Source organism: Anomaloglossus baeobatrachus, chromosome 1, assembly GCF_048569485.1.
Source record: "Anomaloglossus baeobatrachus isolate aAnoBae1 chromosome 1, aAnoBae1.hap1, whole genome shotgun sequence".
In the NCBI taxonomy this organism is placed as follows: domain Eukaryota; kingdom Metazoa; phylum Chordata; class Amphibia; order Anura; family Aromobatidae; genus Anomaloglossus; species Anomaloglossus baeobatrachus.
In genome coordinates this window covers 498,796,142-498,816,958 of record NC_134353.1, presented here as the reverse complement: position 1 = coordinate 498,816,958, position 20,817 = coordinate 498,796,142, and the positions used below count along the sequence as shown (strand labels likewise).

The 20,817-nt window shown below is 40.7% G+C and overlaps 1 protein-coding gene across 1 annotated transcript in view; it reads left to right on the top strand.

The window, feature by feature from the left end:
• The window catches only part of TRIM14 (tripartite motif containing 14), a 104,410-nt gene extending 84,096 nt beyond the window's left edge, over window positions 1-20,314 (top strand). The window contains exons 4-6 of the mRNA XM_075338615.1: window positions 4,045-4,207; window positions 12,937-13,029; window positions 17,116-20,314. Of these exons, the coding sequence (XP_075194730.1) occupies window positions 4,045-4,207; window positions 12,937-13,029; window positions 17,116-17,651 (792 nt within the window). The 3' untranslated portion in view covers window positions 17,652-20,314. The remainder of the gene's footprint in view (window positions 1-4,044; window positions 4,208-12,936; window positions 13,030-17,115) is intronic.
• Window positions 20,315-20,817: the final 503 nt, after the last annotated feature.

Genomic DNA, 20,817 nt, shown 5'->3' with positions numbered 1-20,817 from the left:
TGTCGTAGTGTGCAAAGTGCCCCTAACAACTTGGCCAGCTCAGCCATTTCACCAACGTGCCCCCGGAAGCTGTTTTTCCACACAACAATGTCAGGCCACATTTGGTTTGTGCTACTGGGAGCAGCCTGCATTGCCTAATCATACAAACAGGAGGAAAGGGAGTTTATATGTGTTTAAACATTTCTTTAATCTTAATGAAAAGGTGGTGATGCACACATAAAAACAGTGAATATAAAACATATAAAGGGACACCGATGTCTACAGAAGTAAATGGTGTATGATAGCACAAAGACAAACATTCAATTGACAATGGCGGTAAAAAGTCATCGCATGTATCTCAGGCTTTAAACATGGTAAAACTAAAAAAAAAAAATCTTTACTTTTATATAGCGCTAACATATTCTGCAGCGCTTTACATACATCAGGAACACTGTCCCCATTGGAGCTCACAATCTAGAGTCCCTATCAGTATGTCTTTGGAATGTGGGAGGAAACCGGAGCACCCAGAGGAAACCCACGCAAACACGGGGAGAACATACAAACTCCTTGCAGCTGGTGTCCTTGGTAGGATTTGAACCCAGGACTCCGGCGCTGCAAGGCTGCAGTGCTAACCACTGAGCCACCGTGCCACCCATGGTATGTACAAGAGACACATATTTCAGAGGTAAGCATATATTTAGGGAATAATTGTACATTAAATTAGTATCCCAGGATAATTACTCCATATAAACCCTTTTATAAAGTGCCTAGTGCAGAAAAGCAGCTTGTCAAATGACAGGGAATATGTCTATACATAATTTCCCATACATACAGATTGATAAGTGCCTAGTGCATATAAAGAGTATCAAGCATCCCTGCCCCAGAACAGGAAAGTTCTCGGCTCATAGTCGAACCTGAATAAATAGCAACGTTTAGAAAATTTTGGTTCCATTCTTTCAGGATTTACACAACTTTATCATGTATATCCATTCTGTGATTTTCATAATTTCATGACTTTTTCTGTTTGGTGGCGCGTTTTCGATGTTGAAAAGTGAATAAGTCGTACAGTATGGAAAAAACAATTGTGTGAAGCCTAAACCATCCATGTCATGTATCTTATGTCTTTCATGACATTATTGAATGTTGTAAACAACCACCAGAATAAAATGGCTCTTGCACTTGCATGGTACTACTACTCACAGATGTATGAACGCTAACATAATTTTGAAAGTACTTATCTATGTAAATAGTCCTATGCATGAAATACTAGTCACAAAACACAGAACAGTCTTTCAATTATAGTTTTTCTCTGTATCTTCCACTCCTGTCTTTGGCTTACAAACACTGATGCAGAAATACTGATGTGTGACTAAAGCCTTATAGCAAGTACTATAGAATCAGGTCCCCAAAACATCTGTTAAAATAAAATTGTACAACCCCATGTAAGGTTCCATACAACTCGCAAAAGCAGCCTTCGGTATTCTTCATCATTGCACTCATTTTGTACTTTCATTATTTCTAAACTTTCTCAAATTTAGTCAAGCCAAGTCACTTTTCTCTTTTGTTTTGTGCTGTACATTGCTTTTTTTTTTTGCACCAAATTCATAAAATTGGCAGACACGGTTCATGAATTTTGGGCAAAGTAAAAAATGGTCTTTTATGTTTGTCGTTAATCTTGTTTGCAACTTGTTAGTGCAAAAAAAAAAAAACGTTAGTTGACTCCATGTCACATAGATGTAAAGCAGTTATCAGAAGTAAAGGTTATATAACAAAATATTAGTTCACTGGTTAACAGAAAAGCTCAAACTGTAAACTAATTTCAGTTTATACTGTAAATATTCGAGTTTGTAGATGAAAATGCAGACACTGCTATTTTTTTAACAGATTATTATTCCTTTTTCTTCATTTTTAGTTTAAAAATTGATATTTTGTTCATGTTTTCATTTGGAATTGAGTATGCAGTTCTGGGTATATGGAAATAAATGCTATTATGAGGATTGAGCTTTTTTCAGTTACTTTTATCACATTGCTATTATTTTGCACATAACTGTAGATGCAAAGCTTGCCGTCTTGTAGTAAAGTTTGCTGTTTTTATTTAGTAAAGCTTACTTGTATATGGTAATAAAGCTTACTGGTGTCTTGTGAAAAGCTTATTGGTGCAACCCCCATCTGTGTGTGTTATCTTGACGCAGTTTTTTTTAGTTATTTAAATATATAATTTTAAAAAACAGTGTGCGGTCCCTCCCAATTTTGAAACCCAGGCAAGATAAAGCAGACAGCTGGGAGCTGGTATTCTCAGACTGGGGAGGTCCATGGTAATTGGGCCCTCCCCAGCCTAAACAAAGAAAAGAAAGTCCAGCTCACCGATCCACCTGCTATAGAATTAGTGTGTCCTGCGCTCAGAATGGTGCAGCATCCAGTAGCAATTGAAGGAAAAAGAAGATCCAGCGTTGGACATATTATTTTAAAAAATCCATTCTTTTATTTGGAAATTATTAAAATCCAGCAGGTGAAAAAGAAATATAAGTACATCATGGGAGGCTAACAGAACAACGCGTTTCAACGCTCAGGTCTTAATCATGTTCACAGGTCCATGGTAATTGGGCCCTCCCCAGCCTAAAGTTGCAGCCGCCCAAGAATTGGCGCGCCCATTAGATGCGCCAATCCTGGTGCTTTACCTGGCTTATCCCAATTGCCCAAGAGATTTGGCAATCGGGGTTATACAAGGGGTTAATGACAGCTTTGATTTGTAAAAAAAAAAAATCACAGGTGTCATAAAGCCTGAGGTTAGTAATGGGGAGGGGTCTATGATACTCCCCATTACTAACTGTATAAGTAAAAATAAACATAAAACCTAAAAAAATCTTTTATTAAACCTCCCTTTTCCAATTTATTAACCCCCAAAATAACCTTGCAGGACCGACAATCCCAACTCTGTTACATCTGTGGTCGCAGTGCATGTGACCGATTACTGCGAGCTATAGGATAAACTGACAGAGCCAAAGCTGTGATCGGTGATGTCAGTGAGTACACCTGAGGTCATAGCTGATGATCCCAGGGTACCCCAGCTGTGACCTGAGGTGAACTGACCTGAGGTGAACTCATTGAACTCAGTGACCTCACCTCAAGTGACGTAATTTAACTCAATGCTGAATTACTCCAGATTAGGAAATGTGCATGTTGAGTATTTGATTGCAGACATTTCTGCACTAAATCTGCATCTCCTGGCTTTGTTGCGGCTTTCATGGGTTTTTCTGCTAGAAGATGCAGATTTGGTGCAGAAATGTCTACAACCAAATACTCAACTTGTGCACATTGCCTAATCCGATAATCTGGCATTGATGACTTAGCCTGAGTTCACAACTGGGGTACCGTGGGAACCACCAGATGTGACCTCAGGTGAACTCCCTGACATCATCACTCACAGCTGGGGGTCCGTCAATGTGTCTCTGATGCCGCAGTGTTCAGTCATGTTTAATAAAGTTTTGCTATTTTTAGATGAAAATACCAGACGTCAGCTGTCTGATGTATCTTGGCTGGGTATAAAAATTGGGGGAGAGGCAGGCATGCCGGCTTTCAAGTCATTTATTTAAATAATTTTAAAAAAAGCCACGTGAGGTTCCTAGTATTTTGATACACAGCCAAAACAGTGTCTTATAGTTAAGCTTGCTGATGTCTTGTAGTCACGCTTTCTGGTGTCTTGTAGTAAAGCTCACTGGTGTAAAGCTCACTCGTCATTTGTAGTGAAGCTTACTGGTGTCTTGTAGTAAAGCTCACTGATATCTTGTAGTAGAGCTTGCTGGTGTCTTGTAGTAAGTAAAGCTTACTGGTCACTGGTAGTGAAGCTTACTGGTGTCTTGTAATAAAGCTTGCTGGTGTCTTGTAGTAAGTAAAGCTTACTGGTCACTGGTAGTGAAGCTTACTGGTGTCTTGTAATAAAGCTTGCTGGTGTCTTGTAGTAAAACTTACTACTGGTGTCTTATAGTAAAGTTTATTTGCATGTTCTAGTATAGACTGCATTATCCTGCAGTTATTCATTATATAAAAGACTATACTTTCATTTAGGATTTTACCTCAGTTGAAAGAGAAATGAAGAATAAGTCAGTTCCGGCTGAGCAGTTGCATCCAATCCCCGTCAAATTTGAACATATCGAGGAATACTATAGTGCCTTCATAGAAAACCTCAAGTCTTCAATCAAAGAGCCGCCTGCAATCCGTCTTCAAAAAGGTAGGGAGTCACCTCTTAAAAAACACCTTTTTTTAAGAAAACCGCCCCTGATCTATACCAGATTTCTGTCTGTCATTGCTTGTCTCCTTATTTCCTTATTGGAAAGTATACTGCCTCTTTCTGTGATATATCTCATACTTTCTGAATGGTAGAAGAAATATGGCAGAAGTCAGCAGCAGCACATAGTTAAAAACTATATTAGTAAATTTAAATAAAAAGTCCTAACTCCAAACTGTACATTTGTCTTCCTAAATGTACAGGAGCAAACTGTGAAATTCAGGGTTAGAGTTCTCACCTCCAAAATTTTTTTTTTTGCCACATCCCCTGCTATTGCCATTTGATAAATGTTATGTGGGGGGTCATCATGTCATCATTATCATTCATCTAATCAAGCATTTAAGAACAAAGGCAGATTGCCACTCACCACCTCAAAAGTCGTTATGTCCTGAATAGCCCCTGAACCCTGGATTAGGCATGTGGTAGTCCTATGCAAGACTGTATAACTGTGTTATGCTTTTTTGAATAAGGTCAAAATCTGTCTGGGAAAATCTTTTGAATTAGTTTAGATGTAACCATGTTTGCCCAGTCTCCTTCTATTTAGACTACTCACCTCCTTTCTTCTTTAGGGTCCCTCAGCAAAGAAGGATTTTTATTTATTGTCTGCATGAAATCAAGGGGTCTTATTGTACAATTTTTCTCTCATTTATCTTCTGTTTATCAAGTACATTGTATATGTATTAAAGAGGTTTCTCAAAATGTAATAGTCAATGTATTTCTATCTAATTTTAAAAAGTAATCATTTTCCTACTGTTCCCTTTCTATGTCAATTTCCGGTTTAATAATCATTTTTCACTTCTAATGACATTCCATTTGTGTATCACAGCATGCACTAGGGAGTCTCATAAACATCAAGTGGCTAGGGCTGCGGTCTTTTACTGTCTTGAAGTGGGGCATCATCAGTGAGGTCTGTTTCAAGGGCTGGTCTTTCCTCTGCTCTACTGAGCATGTGCCATCTGTCAGTTCTGGCACATGCTCAGTATGTTTTTCCTGATTGCTCTCCTTTCTCCATTTCAAGGGACGAGGATCATCAGTGCGCATAGAAAGGGAGAGCACGACCATCCGAGATAGCATACTGAGCATGTATAAACCTCTATGGGGAGTGAGCCCAGCTTTAGCTCGCTGATGACGCTCTGTTTCAGGACGCTTAAAGAAGAGGGGAAGTGACAGCAGACCTAGCCCATAGATGGCATTCTATTTCAGACTGACGAATGCATACTCGGAGACATTGGAAGGAAATCAAATATTATAAAATAGGAAGTTGGCATAGAGCGGGATCAATAGGAATTTTCAAAAGATATGAATTGCAAAAGTGATTTGTTCTTAATATTAGGTAGTCAGATGTCAGACACTGGTCATTTGGTTTCAGACAAACCCTTTAAATTATAACAATCCCTCACTATCATTCATCAATGCTGGACAACAGGCTATTATAATTTTATTACTATATAATGGCTTTTTTAAAGGATTAATAATTGTGCTCAGACTACTGTAATAATCTCGGACTGGGGTTCCTTGAGCCCATCAGAGAAAATTATTCTAAGAGGGCAAACTCCAATCTAGACAGAATCCCTACTGTTATCATTGTACACACAGAACCTACAAAAACATTAATATTTTTGAAAATACTGAGATTATTTAGAATAACTATCCTCAACTGTATTTTTTTTTTTTTTTTGTATGGTCAATGCTCTTACTCCACATGTATAATGAATGTTTAGGCATTATTTCTTGTGTGACACTGCCTGGTGTAGATGTTAGGCTTTTGGGGATTCAGTTAATTTTAACCCACACGGGAAAAGACTGTAAAGGCCATGCCACACGCAAATACATATCTAACAATATATCGCCGGGGTCATGGATTCCGTGACGCACATCCGGCATCGTTAGTGACGTTGTTGCGTGACACCAATGATCAAAAATACTCACCTTATCGTTGATCGTTGACACGTCGTTCATTTTCAAACAATCGTTGATTGTTGCAGGACGGAGGTTGTTCGTCGCTCCCGAGGCAGCACACATCGCTATGTGTGACGTCGGGAACGACGAACTACAGCTTACCTGCGGCCTCCGGCAATGAGGAAGGAAGGAGGTGGGCGGGATGTTACGGCCGCTCATCTCGCCCCTCCGCTTCTATTGGGCGGCCACTTAGTGACGCAGCTGTGACGCCGCATGAACCACCCCTTTAGAAAGGAGGTAGTTCGCCGGCGACAGCGAAGTTGCTAGGCAGGTAAGTCCGTGTGACGGCTCCTAACGATTTTGTGCACCACGGGTAGCGATTTACCCGTGACGCACAAATGACGGGGGCAGGTGCTTCCACCAGTGATATCGCTGCATGTAAAGCCCCCTTTACTCTTAATATTTTTTTTTATGGGTCAAGTCCAATATGCATCTAGAATGACGAGCAGTTCTGGGTGCATATTGCTAATCCCTGCCTAACCGTCCCTGTATACAATAGCATAGATAAAGAGATCTTTAGAAACAGTATTTCTAAAGATCCTTTATGATATGCTAATGAGTGTAGGGAGGGACTAGTTGAAATGGTGTTAGTTATCCCAACTAGTCCGCCGTCTTAGCATGTTAGCATGATAATGAGTCCAAACACACCTTCAAGATGACCACTGCCTTGCTAAAGAAACTGAGGGTAAAGGTGCAGGACTGACTAAGCATGTCTCCAGACTTAAACCCTATTCAGTATCTGTGGGGCATCCTCAAATGGAAGGTGAAGGCGCACAAGGTCACTAACAGCTGCCAGCTCCGTGATGTCATCATAAAGAAGTGGAGGATTCCAGTGGCTCATGTGCAGCTCTAGTGAACTCCATGCCCAAATGAGTTAAGGCAGTGCTTGAAAATAATGGAGGTGACACAAAATATTGACACTTTGGGCACAATTTGGCCATTTTCACTTAGAGGTGTACTCACTTTTGTTGCTGGCGGTTTAGACATTAATGTTTTTGTGTTGAGTTATTTAGGGTGCACACCAAATTTCTAATGTTATACAAGATGTACATTGACTACTTTACATTGTATCAAAGTGTCAGCTCTTCAGTGTTGTCCAATGAAAAGATATGAAAATATTTACAAAAATGTGAGGGGTGTACTCATTTTTGTGATACACTGTAACTGTATATTTTTATTACAAAATGCTGAACTAAAAATACATAAACAACAACGAATCATTCTTTTAAAATAAAGAAATAACAGAAATAGAAATGATTATGAGTGCAATAAATACTGACTGTTTTTTCCCACAGTTGCAGCATTATAACGAAATTAAGAGATGTTTTTAATATTTATCCAAAATAAATTTCCAATTTATAAATTTCCCACTTTTTATTTGTGTCCAAAAATAGGTCATAGCTCTTACAGAAAAAGATCTGCTGCTCAGAAAGTGGAAATGAACTCTATTACATGTTGTACTGAATTGGTGCAAAACCATCCCCCTTAAGCGGGCTTTACACGCTGCGACATCGCTAATGCGGAGTCGTTGGGGTCACGGATTTTGTGACGCACATCCGGCCGCATTAGCGATGCCGTTGCGTGTGACACCGATAAGCGATTTTGCATCGTTGCAAAACCGTGCAAAATCGCTAATCGGCGACACGGGGGTCCATTCTCAATTATCGTTACTGCAGCAGTAACGAAGTTGTTCCTCATTCCTGCGGCAGCACACATCGCTGCGTGTGACGCCGCAGGAGCGAGGAAGCTCTCCCTACCTGCCTCCCGGCCGCTATGAGGAAGGAAGGAGGTGGGCGGGATGTTACGTCCCGCTCATCTCCGCCCCTCCGCTGCTATTGGGCGGCGGTTCTGTGACGCTTCAGTGACGTCGCTGTGACGCCGCACGGACCGCCCCCTTAGAAAGGAGGCGGTTCGCCCGTCACAGCGACGTCGACAGACAGGTAAGTATGTGTGACGGCTGTTGTGCGGCATGGGCAGCGATTTGCCCGTGTCGCGCAACAGATGGGGGCGGGTACCCACACTAGCGATATCGGGACCGATATCGCAGTGTGTAAAGTAGCCTTTAGACCATGCTACCACGATCGAAAACACTGCATTTTTCCCCACTGTGTTTTTTATTGATATAATTTTGGAGTATATCCAGCATTAAAATTAGGGAGCTGAGATATGGCGGACATAGTCTGTCATAAGTCGTTATGTTAATAGGTTAAAATCACAATTATTTGAAATTTTCAGGCTCCTATAAAAGCCTATATTAAATATAATAATGCACCAAAAAATGCACAGTTCTGAAGTATCTTTAATGTATACTGGGCATTCATATTCAAGAAATCACATCCAGTTTACCTTAACTGATAAAAAGACAAAGGTAAAGAAATGCAGTCTTCTTGCTATGTGGGAACATGACTTAATGCCTGATCTACACATTACTGTTTTTGGTCACTATTTTGCATCAGTATTTGTAAGTCAAAACTAAAGCTTGGTTTACACGCTACGATATCGTTAACGTATTATCGTCGGGGTCACGGTGTTTGTGACGCACATCCGGCGACGTTAACGACATCGTAGCATGTGACATGTACGAGCGACCTTAGTCGATCGCAAAAGTGGCCAAAATCGTTTGCCACGGAGCGGTCGTCCTGAATCAAAAAATCGTTAATTGCATATTAGCGGTTGTTCGTCGTTCCTGCGGTAGCACACATTGCTATCTGTGACACCGCAGGAGCGAGGAATATCTCCTTACCTGCCTCCACCGGCAATGCGGAAGGAAGGAGGTGGGCGGGATGTTACGTCCCGCTCATCTCCGCACCTCCGCTTCTATTGGCCGGCCGCTTAGTGACGCCGCAGTGACATAGCTATGATGCCAAACGCACCGCCCCCTTGAGGGAGGGATTGTTCGGCGGTCATAGCGACGTCACTGCACAGGTATGTGCATGTGACACTGCCGTAGCGATAATGTTCGCTACGGCAGCGATCACACAATATCGCACGTACGACAGGGGCGGGTTCTATTGTGCTCGACATCGCTAGCCGATGCTAGCAATGTCGCAGCGTGTGAACGCCGCTTAAGAGTGCCTCCAATACAAAGAGGTGTAATTCATTAATTTATACATTTTCTTTCTGTAGGTTCCACTGCAGATTTTGGCTTACAAATACTTATGCGTAAGTCACACTTTTAATACATCAGTCACACTTTTATTGTACTAGTTTCTGTTATTGGTGCAAGCATATTTTTGAAATTCTAAGGAAGATCTTATAGAGAAAATGCCAAAAAATGGCATACCAAGAGAATGATGTGCTTGAAATAAACATCATAGTTAGATAGATGCTGAAAAACAAAATACTGTTAAGTAGCGTAACTAGAGTCCTAGTGTAGTTAAGTTCCGCATCCTGGGCCCCTTCAGTGTATATCATTCTTCCTTGGCTCCTTCCTGGTATATATGTCCCTCATCCTGGGCCTATTCCTGGTATAAATGCCCCCCATCCTGGGCCCATATAGCCCCCATCCTGAATCCCTTCCTGGTACATGTCCTCCACCTTAGGCTCCTTTCTGGTATATATGTAAGCCATCCTGGGCCCCTTCCAGGTATATAAGTCCTCCATACTGGAATATATGTCTTCCACCCTGGGACTTTTCCAGGTATATGTGTCCCCCATCCTAGGCATTTTCCAGGTATATATGTCCCCCATCCTGAAACCCTTCATGGTATATATGTCCCCCCCCATCATGGACCTCTTCCTGGTATATATTTCCCATATCCTGGGCACATTCCAGGTACATATGTCACCCATCTAGGCCCCTTCATGGTATAAATGTCCCCAATCATGTGCACCTTCCTCTTATATATGTGTCCCATCCTAGGCCCCTTCCTGATATATATGTCCCCCAACCTGGGACCCCACCAGAAATACATGTCCTCCATTCTGGGCCCCTTCATTGTATATACAGTTAGGTCCAGAAATATTTGGACAGTGACACAAGTTTTGTTATTTTAGCTGTTTACAAAAACATGTTCAGAAATACAATTATATATATAATATGGGCTGAAAGTGCACACTCCCAGCTGCAATATGAGAGTTTTCACATCCAAATCGGAGAAAGGGTTTAGGAATCATAGCTCTGTAATGCATAGCCTCCTCTTTTTCAAGGGACCAAAAGTAATTGGACAAGGGACTCTAAGGGCTGCAATTAACTCTGAAGGCGTCTCCCTCGTTAACCTGTAATCAATGAAGTAGTTAAAAGGTCTGGGGTTGATTACAGGTGTGTGGTTTTGCATTTGGAAGCTGTTGCTGTGACCAGATAACATGCGGTCTAAGGAACTCTCAATTGAGGCGAAGCAGAACATCCTGAGGCTGAAAAAAAAGAAAAAATCCATCAGAGAGATAGCAGACATGCTTGGAGTAGCAAAATCAACAGTCGGGTACATTCTGAGAAAAAAGGAATTGACTGGTGAGCTTGGGAACTCAAAAAGGCCTGGGCGTCCACGGATGACAACAGTGGTGGATGATCGCCGCATACTTTCTTTGGTGAAGAAGAACCCGTTCACAACATCAACTGAAGTACAGAACACTCTCAGTGAAGTAGGTGTATCTGTCTCTAAGTCAACAGTAAAGAGAAGACTCCATGAAAGTAAATACAAAGGGTTCACATCTAGATGCAAACCATTTATCAATTCCAAAAATAGACAGGCCAGAGTTAAATTTGCTGAAAAACACCTCATGAAGCCAGCTCAGTTCTGGAAAAGTATTCTATGGACAGATGAGACAAAGATCAACCTGTACCAGAATGATGGGGAGAAAAAAGTTTGGAGAAGAAAGGGAACGGCACATGATCCAAGGTACACCACATCCTCTGTAAAACATGGTGGAGGCAACGTGATGGCATGGGCATGCATGGCTTTCAATGGCACTGGGTCACTTGTGTTTATTGATGACATAACAGCAGACAAGAGTAGCCGGATGAATTCTGAAGTGTACCGGGATATACTTTCAGCCCAGATTCAGCCAAATTCCGCAAAGTTGATTGGACGGCGCTTCATAGTACAGATGGACAATGACCCCAAGCATACAGCCAAAGCTACCCAGGAGTTCATGAGTGCAAAAAAGTGGAACATTCTGCAATGGCCAAGTCAATCACCAGATCTTAACCCAATTGAGCATGCATTTCACATGCTCAAAGCCAGACTTAAGACGGAAAGACCCACAAACAAGCAAGACCTAAAGGCTGTGGCTGTAAAGGCCTGGCAAAGCATTAAGAAGGAGGAAACCCAGCGTTTGGTGATGTCCATGGGTTCCAGACTTAAGGCAGTGATTGCCTCCAAAGGATTCGCAACAAAATATTGAAAATAAAAATATTTTGTTTGGGTTTGGTTTATTTGTCCAATTACTTTTGACCTCCTAAAATGTGGAGTGTTTGTAAAGAAATGTGTACAATTCCTACAATTTCTATCAGATATTTTTGTTCAAACCTTCAAATTAAACGTTACAATCTGCACTTGAATTCTGTTGTAGAAGTTTCATTTCAAATCCAATGTGGTGGCATGCAGAGCCCAACTCGCGAAAATTGTGTCACTGTCCAAATATTTCTGGACCTAACTGTATGTCCACCATCCTAGACCACTTACTGATATATATGCTTCTCATCCTGGGCCCCTTTCAGGTATACATGTCTCCCATTCTAGACCCTTTCCTGATCTGTATGCCCCCCCATTCTGCTGCTGTTCTCGAACGCATATAAAACCCCAAATATTCTTCTCACTTTCCTCTAGGACGCAGATCCAGCTAAAATAGGCGATGGAGTCAGAGGGCCCCCTCCAGCACGAGTTTGGTTGTACCATATGCGACTGCGATCGCTAACCATCTGATTACACTATTATAAGTAACATCAGATCATAGTGTATTTGAACTAAATGAAAAAATTGCAATGCTGTTTTTAGAGCATGGTTCAAGTTCAATAGAGAACTCTATGAGTGGAGTAAAAAAAAACAAAAAAAAATTGTTTTGCAAAAAATGTCACAAACCCAAAAATTGGCATCAAAATGAAAAGCAAACACAGTGTGCATGTAGAGTTTTCAATGATATCCCCAAAACGTTAGGGGATGTGAAACGACGTCTTTTAGACACTAGCGATCCTGCATTCTTTTTGAAGTAGAAGATATCTCAGGAAAACGCTGACTGAAGCATCTTTTCTGATGTCTTTTACGCTCTGCTACTGGTCTCTTTTATTTAAATTCCATAAACAACAAAGTGAATGGACCAGTCACTTGTTTTGGCTGCTTTATTGCTTTCAAAGCCACAAGCTGTTAAAAGAAATGACAAAAGACATATTTGTAGGGCAAGTCGTTTAGACACGGCTATACATATGGTCATTCTTTTCGGCATTTTTTTTTTAGCTCTTTTTCAGGCGAGTTCCACGCACACTCTGCCTGAAAATGACATCATGGGCACATACTCTCGAAGATGCAGCATTTTTTTTTACACTTTTGTTAATTCTTAAAAGGCTAGAAAATATCTCCAAACCTCTGGTCCGATTTAAACCTCTATCCACCTGAATGGTCTAACCAAGAGAAATAGAACATTACCTGGTATTTCCTTTAGAGAAAGAACAGCTCTGTAATCAGCCCTTTGCTTTAGCTAATGAAGGAGTAAATAATAAAAGCCTGCAAAAATATATACAATATATACATGACCTTATTTTTTACATCTTAATACAGATGGAGTTGATGGTCCAAGCTCAAGATCAATCGAAAATCCTGGAAAGCTAATGAAAACAACATCTCATGGGAATAGGTCTTCACTCTTAAAATGTAAGTGGTACTGTTGTTTCTATGCCTGCTGTATACAACTCCATTAATTGTAGTTACTGCTTTACATTACATTGAGAGCATTTTTGTACATCTCCCATGTAGACTCTAGATGTCAGCATTGTAATGCACAGTACTTGAGAAGTCTATGAACTACTGAGCAGGCAGATGTAAAAGTACATTAATATAGTGACCTAGTCTTTTTAGCCATCAGTGTGTGGTTCTTAACTCTTCTCTGCTGGCATCTTCTTGAGGACCATTTCCTTATGGCTAACAAGATTAGATTTACATACAGGCAAAAGGAGGGCATACCAATAAAAATTCATTAGAACAATGGCATTTAGACTTCGTTAAAATAAAAAATAAAAATTATGGTGACAGGTCCTCATGAAAGGGGTTGTCCACTACTTGGACAATCCCTTCTCATTCCCATGTGCGCTCCCATAATAATAAAAAAAAGCCTATACTCATCTCGGGTGTTGGTGTGGTATCAGCGATGTCAGAACTTGCGTTCTTGGGGCTCACGTGACATTGTTATAACACACGAGTCTCTCGCACAATCAGCGCCGGCTTCAATCTCCCCACCTTCAGACACAGGAGCAATCAACCCAAAGGAGTTTTCCCCCATTAAGAAGAAAAAAAACATTTGGCATTGCTGCATTTATAAAAATCTTTCAGAATATAATTTAATTAACTCCACTGGTAAACAAACACCATAAAGACGTAGTGTGGCACAGGGTGGTACTCATGGGCAAAGTAATCGTCTGCCGCTACATGAATATGGATCTCCTGGCTGGGTTTGTGGTGTTTCACTCTGGAGGCGATACACCTTTCAAGGCCGCATGTTGCCGATGGTTTGGGCTGTCCTGGACCTGATTGTACATAGTTCATTAAGTGAACCACAAGTTAATAAAAAAAAAAAGTAGTTTTACTGAACATTAACTTGGCAACAACAATGTACATCCGATAGCGGACACAAATCATCTTGAACGTTTTAGTGTCACAGAGGATCATTAAGCACATATTCGTCAGTTGTTCCAACCTCCATAAGTCCTTTTCTTCCCAACACTACACAGCCTAGTACTACATCACAGTCCTTGGAAGTCATTCTCCTCCTCAAGCAGTTCCACGTCTTTTCCCTCTTAGAGGGATATTGCCAATATGGTCGCCGCCGACACCTAGCACTGATTGCCTGTGGTGCGGGGTGTCAGACCCTGGCCGATCAGACAAGTATGACCTATCCTAAGGATAAGCCAGTGTAAAAGTAGTAGCCAACCTCGTTAACTTCATCAGCTTGCTAAGCAAAGAACAAACTCTCACACAGCTCAATTGACAAAAAAATTAAATATTACAGGTTATGGAGAACGACAGCATAAACCCAAATAATTTGTTTTCTAATCGTCTACATTTTTTTTTAAACACTTTAATAAAAAAATGATGTAAAGTGTATCTGACTGGAGATCAGGCTGTTAGGCTCACAGAATTAAATAAATTACTGTTAATCCTATGATTAACTGTGTATTGTTCATACCTACTAAGCAGCACCCTGGCATTGGGCCATCAGTTAGCTTATGATACCTTATGACACTGTGAAATATATTAGATTTCCCTTACGTCAGTGACGTAAGTAAAAATTCTGGAGCCCTATATGAAAAGCCCTCTACCCCTCACCCATCCCCAAAAATATACAGCATAGAAGGCAATGCCCCTATAGTGCCCCCAGCACAGTATGATGCCTCCAATAGCCATAAACACAGTTCTCTCAGACATAATGAAGCTTCACAAGGTATAATGCCTCTCACAGTCTTCCCACCTACAGTATGTTTCCACAGCCCCACAAACAGTATGATAACCCAAACAGCCCCTCTCCCCCCACACACACTATAAGGAACCCCGCACACAGTATAACTGCCCTCACAATCTTCCCACCCACAATATAATGACCCCCATACTCCCCTCACAGTTTCAGTGAAGTACCTCATCATGATGCACAATTCTGCTTGGTTTGGGTTGTCATGCGCCCCTTTAGCGCTTGGTCCTCTCTGCGGTTGCACAGGTTGCACCAATGATATGTCTGCCCCTGATCTCCTCCTAGAACGGGTGGTTCTCCTTTCGATCCCTGTAAGGCCACCTTTACACGTTTGTGATTCCGGTAAGTATGACGTCCGTTTTCAAACGTACTGGAGACACAGACATACGCAGACCCATTAAAATTGATGGTTCTGCGCACACATCCGTTTTTTGTCATGGCCGTGTGTCCATGTGGGCCACACGTGTGTCCGTGTGTTCCACATGGAGACAAGTCTGTTTTTCTTCAGGAAAACTGATGTTACACGGACAGTACACTGATGTGATCCGTGTGACACGTACCGGAGAAAACATGTGTCTATACTCACCTGTCTCCAGCCCTGCTATCAATTTCTTCTATGCCTGCTCATTATGCTCATGAATATTCACTGCACCGTGAATCTGGAAGCAGCAGTGACGGAGACAGCAGCATCTTAGACAGCTGAGTATAGAAGTTCATGCTGTCTGTGTGCTATCACAGATAGCACACTGACAGCACACACTGAAAACACACACACACACACACATACGCACCTACACCACAGACCGTGCAAAACGTGTGGGTTTTGCACAGGCGTGTGAAAGAAGCCTAACCTGAAACATGGAAACATCTCTAGCGCATCATGTTGGATTCCACAATGCATAGAGGCTGCTGGGCACTTAGAATTTTATTAACTGAATGAGAAAGATCACTCAAATACAACCTAGGAGAGAGTATATCCCCACTGTTGGAGCTGTCTTAGCTACAAAACATACAGGTTAAGATAATACAAATGTCTTGATACAGTATGCTGATGAATAATATCACAAGCTATTGTGATTTGTGGACTCTAAGTAGGCACAAATGTCAATTGATTATTGATTTTATCTCCATTATTTTTTCTGCCAACATATGTGCACGGTCTTTGTTACGGATTATAGTATTAGTCCCGGAAAGAATCTAGTTAGGAGATTTCCGCTGTCGGAGACTAGATGTATCCTTATTTGCCTCTTATTGATAATGTGACTCAGTTACTGAATTTCTTTTATAACTTGTACGTTCACCCTCTGGAATATTTTTCACAACATGTTTGAGATGACATGATGTAGTGTAAAGAGTTGAATTGGTATCCGTATCTCTCCTCTAAGGTGTAATCATGATTCTATTAGGAAAAACTTTCTGACAGTGAGGCCAGTCTTGTAGTGGAACAGGCTACTGCGGGAGGTGGTGAGTCTCCATCAATGGAAATCTTCAAGCGGAAACTGGATAAACATATAGCTGTGATGATTTAGTAAAACCTGCACTCGCTGGGGATTGGACCCGATGGCCCTTGAAGTCCCTTCCAACTCTACCATTCTATGATGCCATTAGTTTATTTTAAAGGATTTAAAAACTTTTTACTCTAAAAAGATTAAAAAAAACTTAGCAAGACAAAAATAAAAAAACATTATGTATTAATTGCATGTGTCATCTTGATGATTGTGGCACAAAAAAACATCAGGAAAAAACCTGCAGATGCTGAAATGGACCAATAGTTTATGAATCTGAGATATTTGTAAAGAGAGTGCCCCGCCGCCCCTCTCTGCGGAGGCTGCCAGACTTATGAATGCCCATGACAAATCTGTGTGGTGTGTTCCTTCAGGATTTTTAGTAGCTCAATGGCACATTTACTTACCATAGCATTTTTGGGGGGCTACTAAGAGTACAGGCCAGTAGCGATAACATGATACCCTTAGGTAGGGAATCACATCAACAAAGGGGTTCATAACTTTTTCCTCCTTCTGAAAACAGTTTTCCACATGCTGCGTTTAAACCTGGCCAGGTGTGGTCACATACTCCCCCATCAACTGCCATTTTGAGAACTATACTTTCCATGTGGAAAGCTGCCCTAAGAAGCGTGTTTTGCTGTGTCAAAATATATCTAAATCTGTAAGATCTTTATATTTGTTAAAGTAGAGACAAATGGAAAAAGCCCTTTAGGCAGAATGATTTGCTTTAACCTTTCTTCTTTAACTCTGTACATTTCTTCCATTTGTTTACAGATGCAAGAACCCCCACCTTAGATGCGGACACAATGCACCCTAAACTGAGGCTTTCGGAGGACCTACTTACAGTACAATGTGCTTGGTTAGGAAAATTTAACTCTAGCCACCCACCAAGGTTTGATAAACTCATGCAGATTCTGAGCAGAGACTCCTACTTCTCTGGGAGTCACTATTGGGAAGTAGACGTTCTCCAGGCAGGACAAGGATGGTGGATCGGAATCACATACCCATCTATACAAAGGAAAGGAGACACAGAGTTGAGTCGTCTTGGGTGGACCAGTGGATCATGGTGCATTAAAAGATATGATTATGAGTACTGGGCCTTCCACAAAGGAGAGAGAAAAGCCATTCATCTTCAGAAGCCTCCAGAAAAAGTTGGGGTTTTCCTTGACTACGAATCTGGAATGCTATCCTTCTTTGACACCACATCTGGAATGAAGCATTTGCATACTTTTCGTTGTAGATTTACTGAACCTTTGCATCCAGCACTTCGATTATGGGATGGATCTATCACAATATGTAGAATGGCTTAACATAACCAGACTGTAGAGAACAAGTTAAGGCCAGGTTTACATACTGCCTTTTCTATATATAAGGAAGTGAATACACAAAGGATTGTTGGATTTTACTTGTGACTGGAAGCAACCAAGCCTATGTTTACAACGTCCTGATACACGTGAACACAGTCATCCAAACTACATGTCTGGGAGCCTCCAGATTTCCCACAAGATGTTGGGGTGTAGAAGTACATGTCATCTTGTATATCCATTCCTAATCTTTTAGCTCTTTGGAAAGAAGCCATCCACCACCTATATCTGTTGTCTTAATAAATTGCATTTGTATAGATTGTATAGAAGAATAGTTGCCAGTCAAGTAGGCATACATTTGGCAGCTATTGATCTTTATGCACCACTACTAAGATCCTTGGTTTCCAAATTTTGTACGGATACTATAACCTTCCTTGTCCACATTATCGCTAAAAACAAGAGATTATATTTGAGTAATGCGCAGACACTTGACCCTGGCTTGTTCGTCCTGTGCCAGTCCCTGCTATCAGGTGAAGCATGTCTTGCGTGATAGGAGCATTGATGTGTTTCAATTGAACTTTGGGATTTTCTCAGTCATGGTTCGCTCACATCTGCTTAAAAGTACATAGAGTGCAATATGATAGAAAAAAAAAATTGCATTGCACTTGCACTAATGTTATTCAATGCTTATCTGTGAATTTTTGCTCAGCTGTATTCAGCCTAAAGAAAAAATGGCAACATGTTGCATATGGCCTTGTAGATTGGACTAGACTCACCAATGCAAATCAATGTGTGTGATGAGAAAAACCCACAAGGCACACGGACTGGTCATATGACATCTGTTATTTTTATGGATCCATTACCATTCTGTAGCATAAAGCAGTGTGAATGGTCCTGTAAATGATTGAATAATAGCGGTTGAGTAAAACACAAGTCAAACGGATGCTAGGTGAGAGAAAAAAAACCCCACTCACAGGATGAAAATTAGTGCAATTTTTATACGCAGATATGAGAGAACCTTAATCCTTCAAACTTCTATGCGGAGAACACTTTTTTCAAAAACCTGCTCTCTTGGCCCATTTTTCTGCATTTCATCGCTTTTTGTGGGTGCAGATGACCTGGGTGCTTTGTCTGCAGTATAGTTTTATTCACCAAAAATCGCTGACTGAATTGACATGCCGCAGAATTAAAAAAAAAAAACGCTGCAGTTCTCAAATTTAGTCAGGAAAATAAAACTAAGTGTGTACATGAGATTTTTGAAATCTGTTTTTGCTGGTACTGTAAAAACAGCTTTCAATTTCCATGAAAAAAGCTTAAAAAAACCCCACTGCATGTGAACATGGCCTAAAACATAGGTAAAGGACTCATTTCTTTGTCATGGTATCAAAAATTGTTTCCCAGCACGTCAGCTGATCTGATGCGCCCATGTGTAGCTAACAGGCACAGATAGATCGTAGATTCATCAGTGCCTGCTCACTAGTTAAATCCCCAGTAGCGGAATTTAAAACACTCGAGAAGGGAGCGCTCCATGCCCCGCTGCCATCAGCAGCCTCATAACATGATCACAGGGCACCATTGGGGTGTCATGACAGCCTGGGGGGGGGGGTCATCTGATGACCCTTTTCACTGTCATGACATAGTTCCTGTGAATGCCAGCATTCACAGGCGATAAGCATTTTTAATGTACAGAGCGTTGCTGATTCACCCCTCTGTACAGTACAAGCCATCGGACAGTGCTACTTCAAGTCCCCTAAGGAGACTAGAAAAATAAGAAAAAAAATGTGTAAAATTATTTTTTTTTCTTTATATTTTTAAAAACAAGTTCAAATCACCACAATTTTGCCCCGTTTGAAATAAAAATAAATGCCCATTTGCAATGGTCATGTTTAGAAATGCCTGATCAATCAAAATTAATCTGATTATGCCCTTTACCAATGAGCAAAAGAAAAAAAAAAAACGCCAGAATTACTTTTTCTGTGTCGCGGTAATATTGCAATAAAATAAAAGGCAATCTAAACACTGTATATACCCAAAATGGTGTAATTAAAAATGTCCACACAAGACACTAAATAAGCCGTCAATGAGCCCCAGATTCCAAAAAATGAGACCGCTACAGGTCTAGGAAAATGGCGACGAAAGCGTAATTTTTTTTACATTTCGGATTTGATCATCACCATTTAAATAAAACTATATATGTTTGGTATCTATAAACTCGTGCTGACCCGGGGAATCATAATGCCAGTCATGTAGTGAACATGGTAAAATAACAAAACAGTGTCATGAAATTGTACTTTTTTTTGGCAATTTCATTGCACTTGGAATTTTTTTCCCATTTTCCAGTACAATATGGGGCAGAAAAAATGGTATCATTCAAAAGTACAACCTGTCCCGCAGAAAACAAGCACCCATATGGCAAGATTGAAAGAAGAAAAAAAAAAAGTTACGGCTCTTGGAGGAGAAAACGAAAAAAAAAACAACCTAAAAATCATCAGGTGGTGAAGGGGAAATGTAATTTATATTTTTCTTTATATACCTAATTTTTGGGAAATTAAAACATTTGTTTTGACTTTGATTTTGTTTTGTATTCCCATAATCAGCAATATCTTAACTGAAGAAAACACTCAAATAATGTTCAAATTAGATCAATGGTATCAATAAAAATCAGTGAAAAGAAAACATTACTCTGAATTGTATTGTTAGTGAGAATTAATCAGTCAGTTCTTTATTGAAAAGGTTATTTTCTTTAAAGTGACTTGAGGTTTTCCTTGCATATTGATGCCGGTTCTTGGGATAGTTGTGTTCGTGGCGACAGTTGATTACTAGTGAGGGGCGAGTACTAAAATGTTCGCTACTTGATTCGAGCTGGTCAGACGCTTGGACGAGCTCAACACGGGTAATGAGCATTTTGGAAAGTCAATGATTCGCCTGTTCCGGTGTCCACCTACATACACTTTCTGTTATGGCAATACAGCACTCCAGGTCTTACAGTCAGTGCTTGGATAGGGTCCAACCCCGTAATAATACAAAACAGCAAATCTGCCACTCAAAGTTAGTGAATAAGATGAAGATTTTATAGACAGGCGTGGTATTTGAGTAGCAATCAATGACGACATTTCGGTCAAATGGACCTTCTTAAAGATTTAGGCTATGTGCGCACGTTGCGTACTAGCCC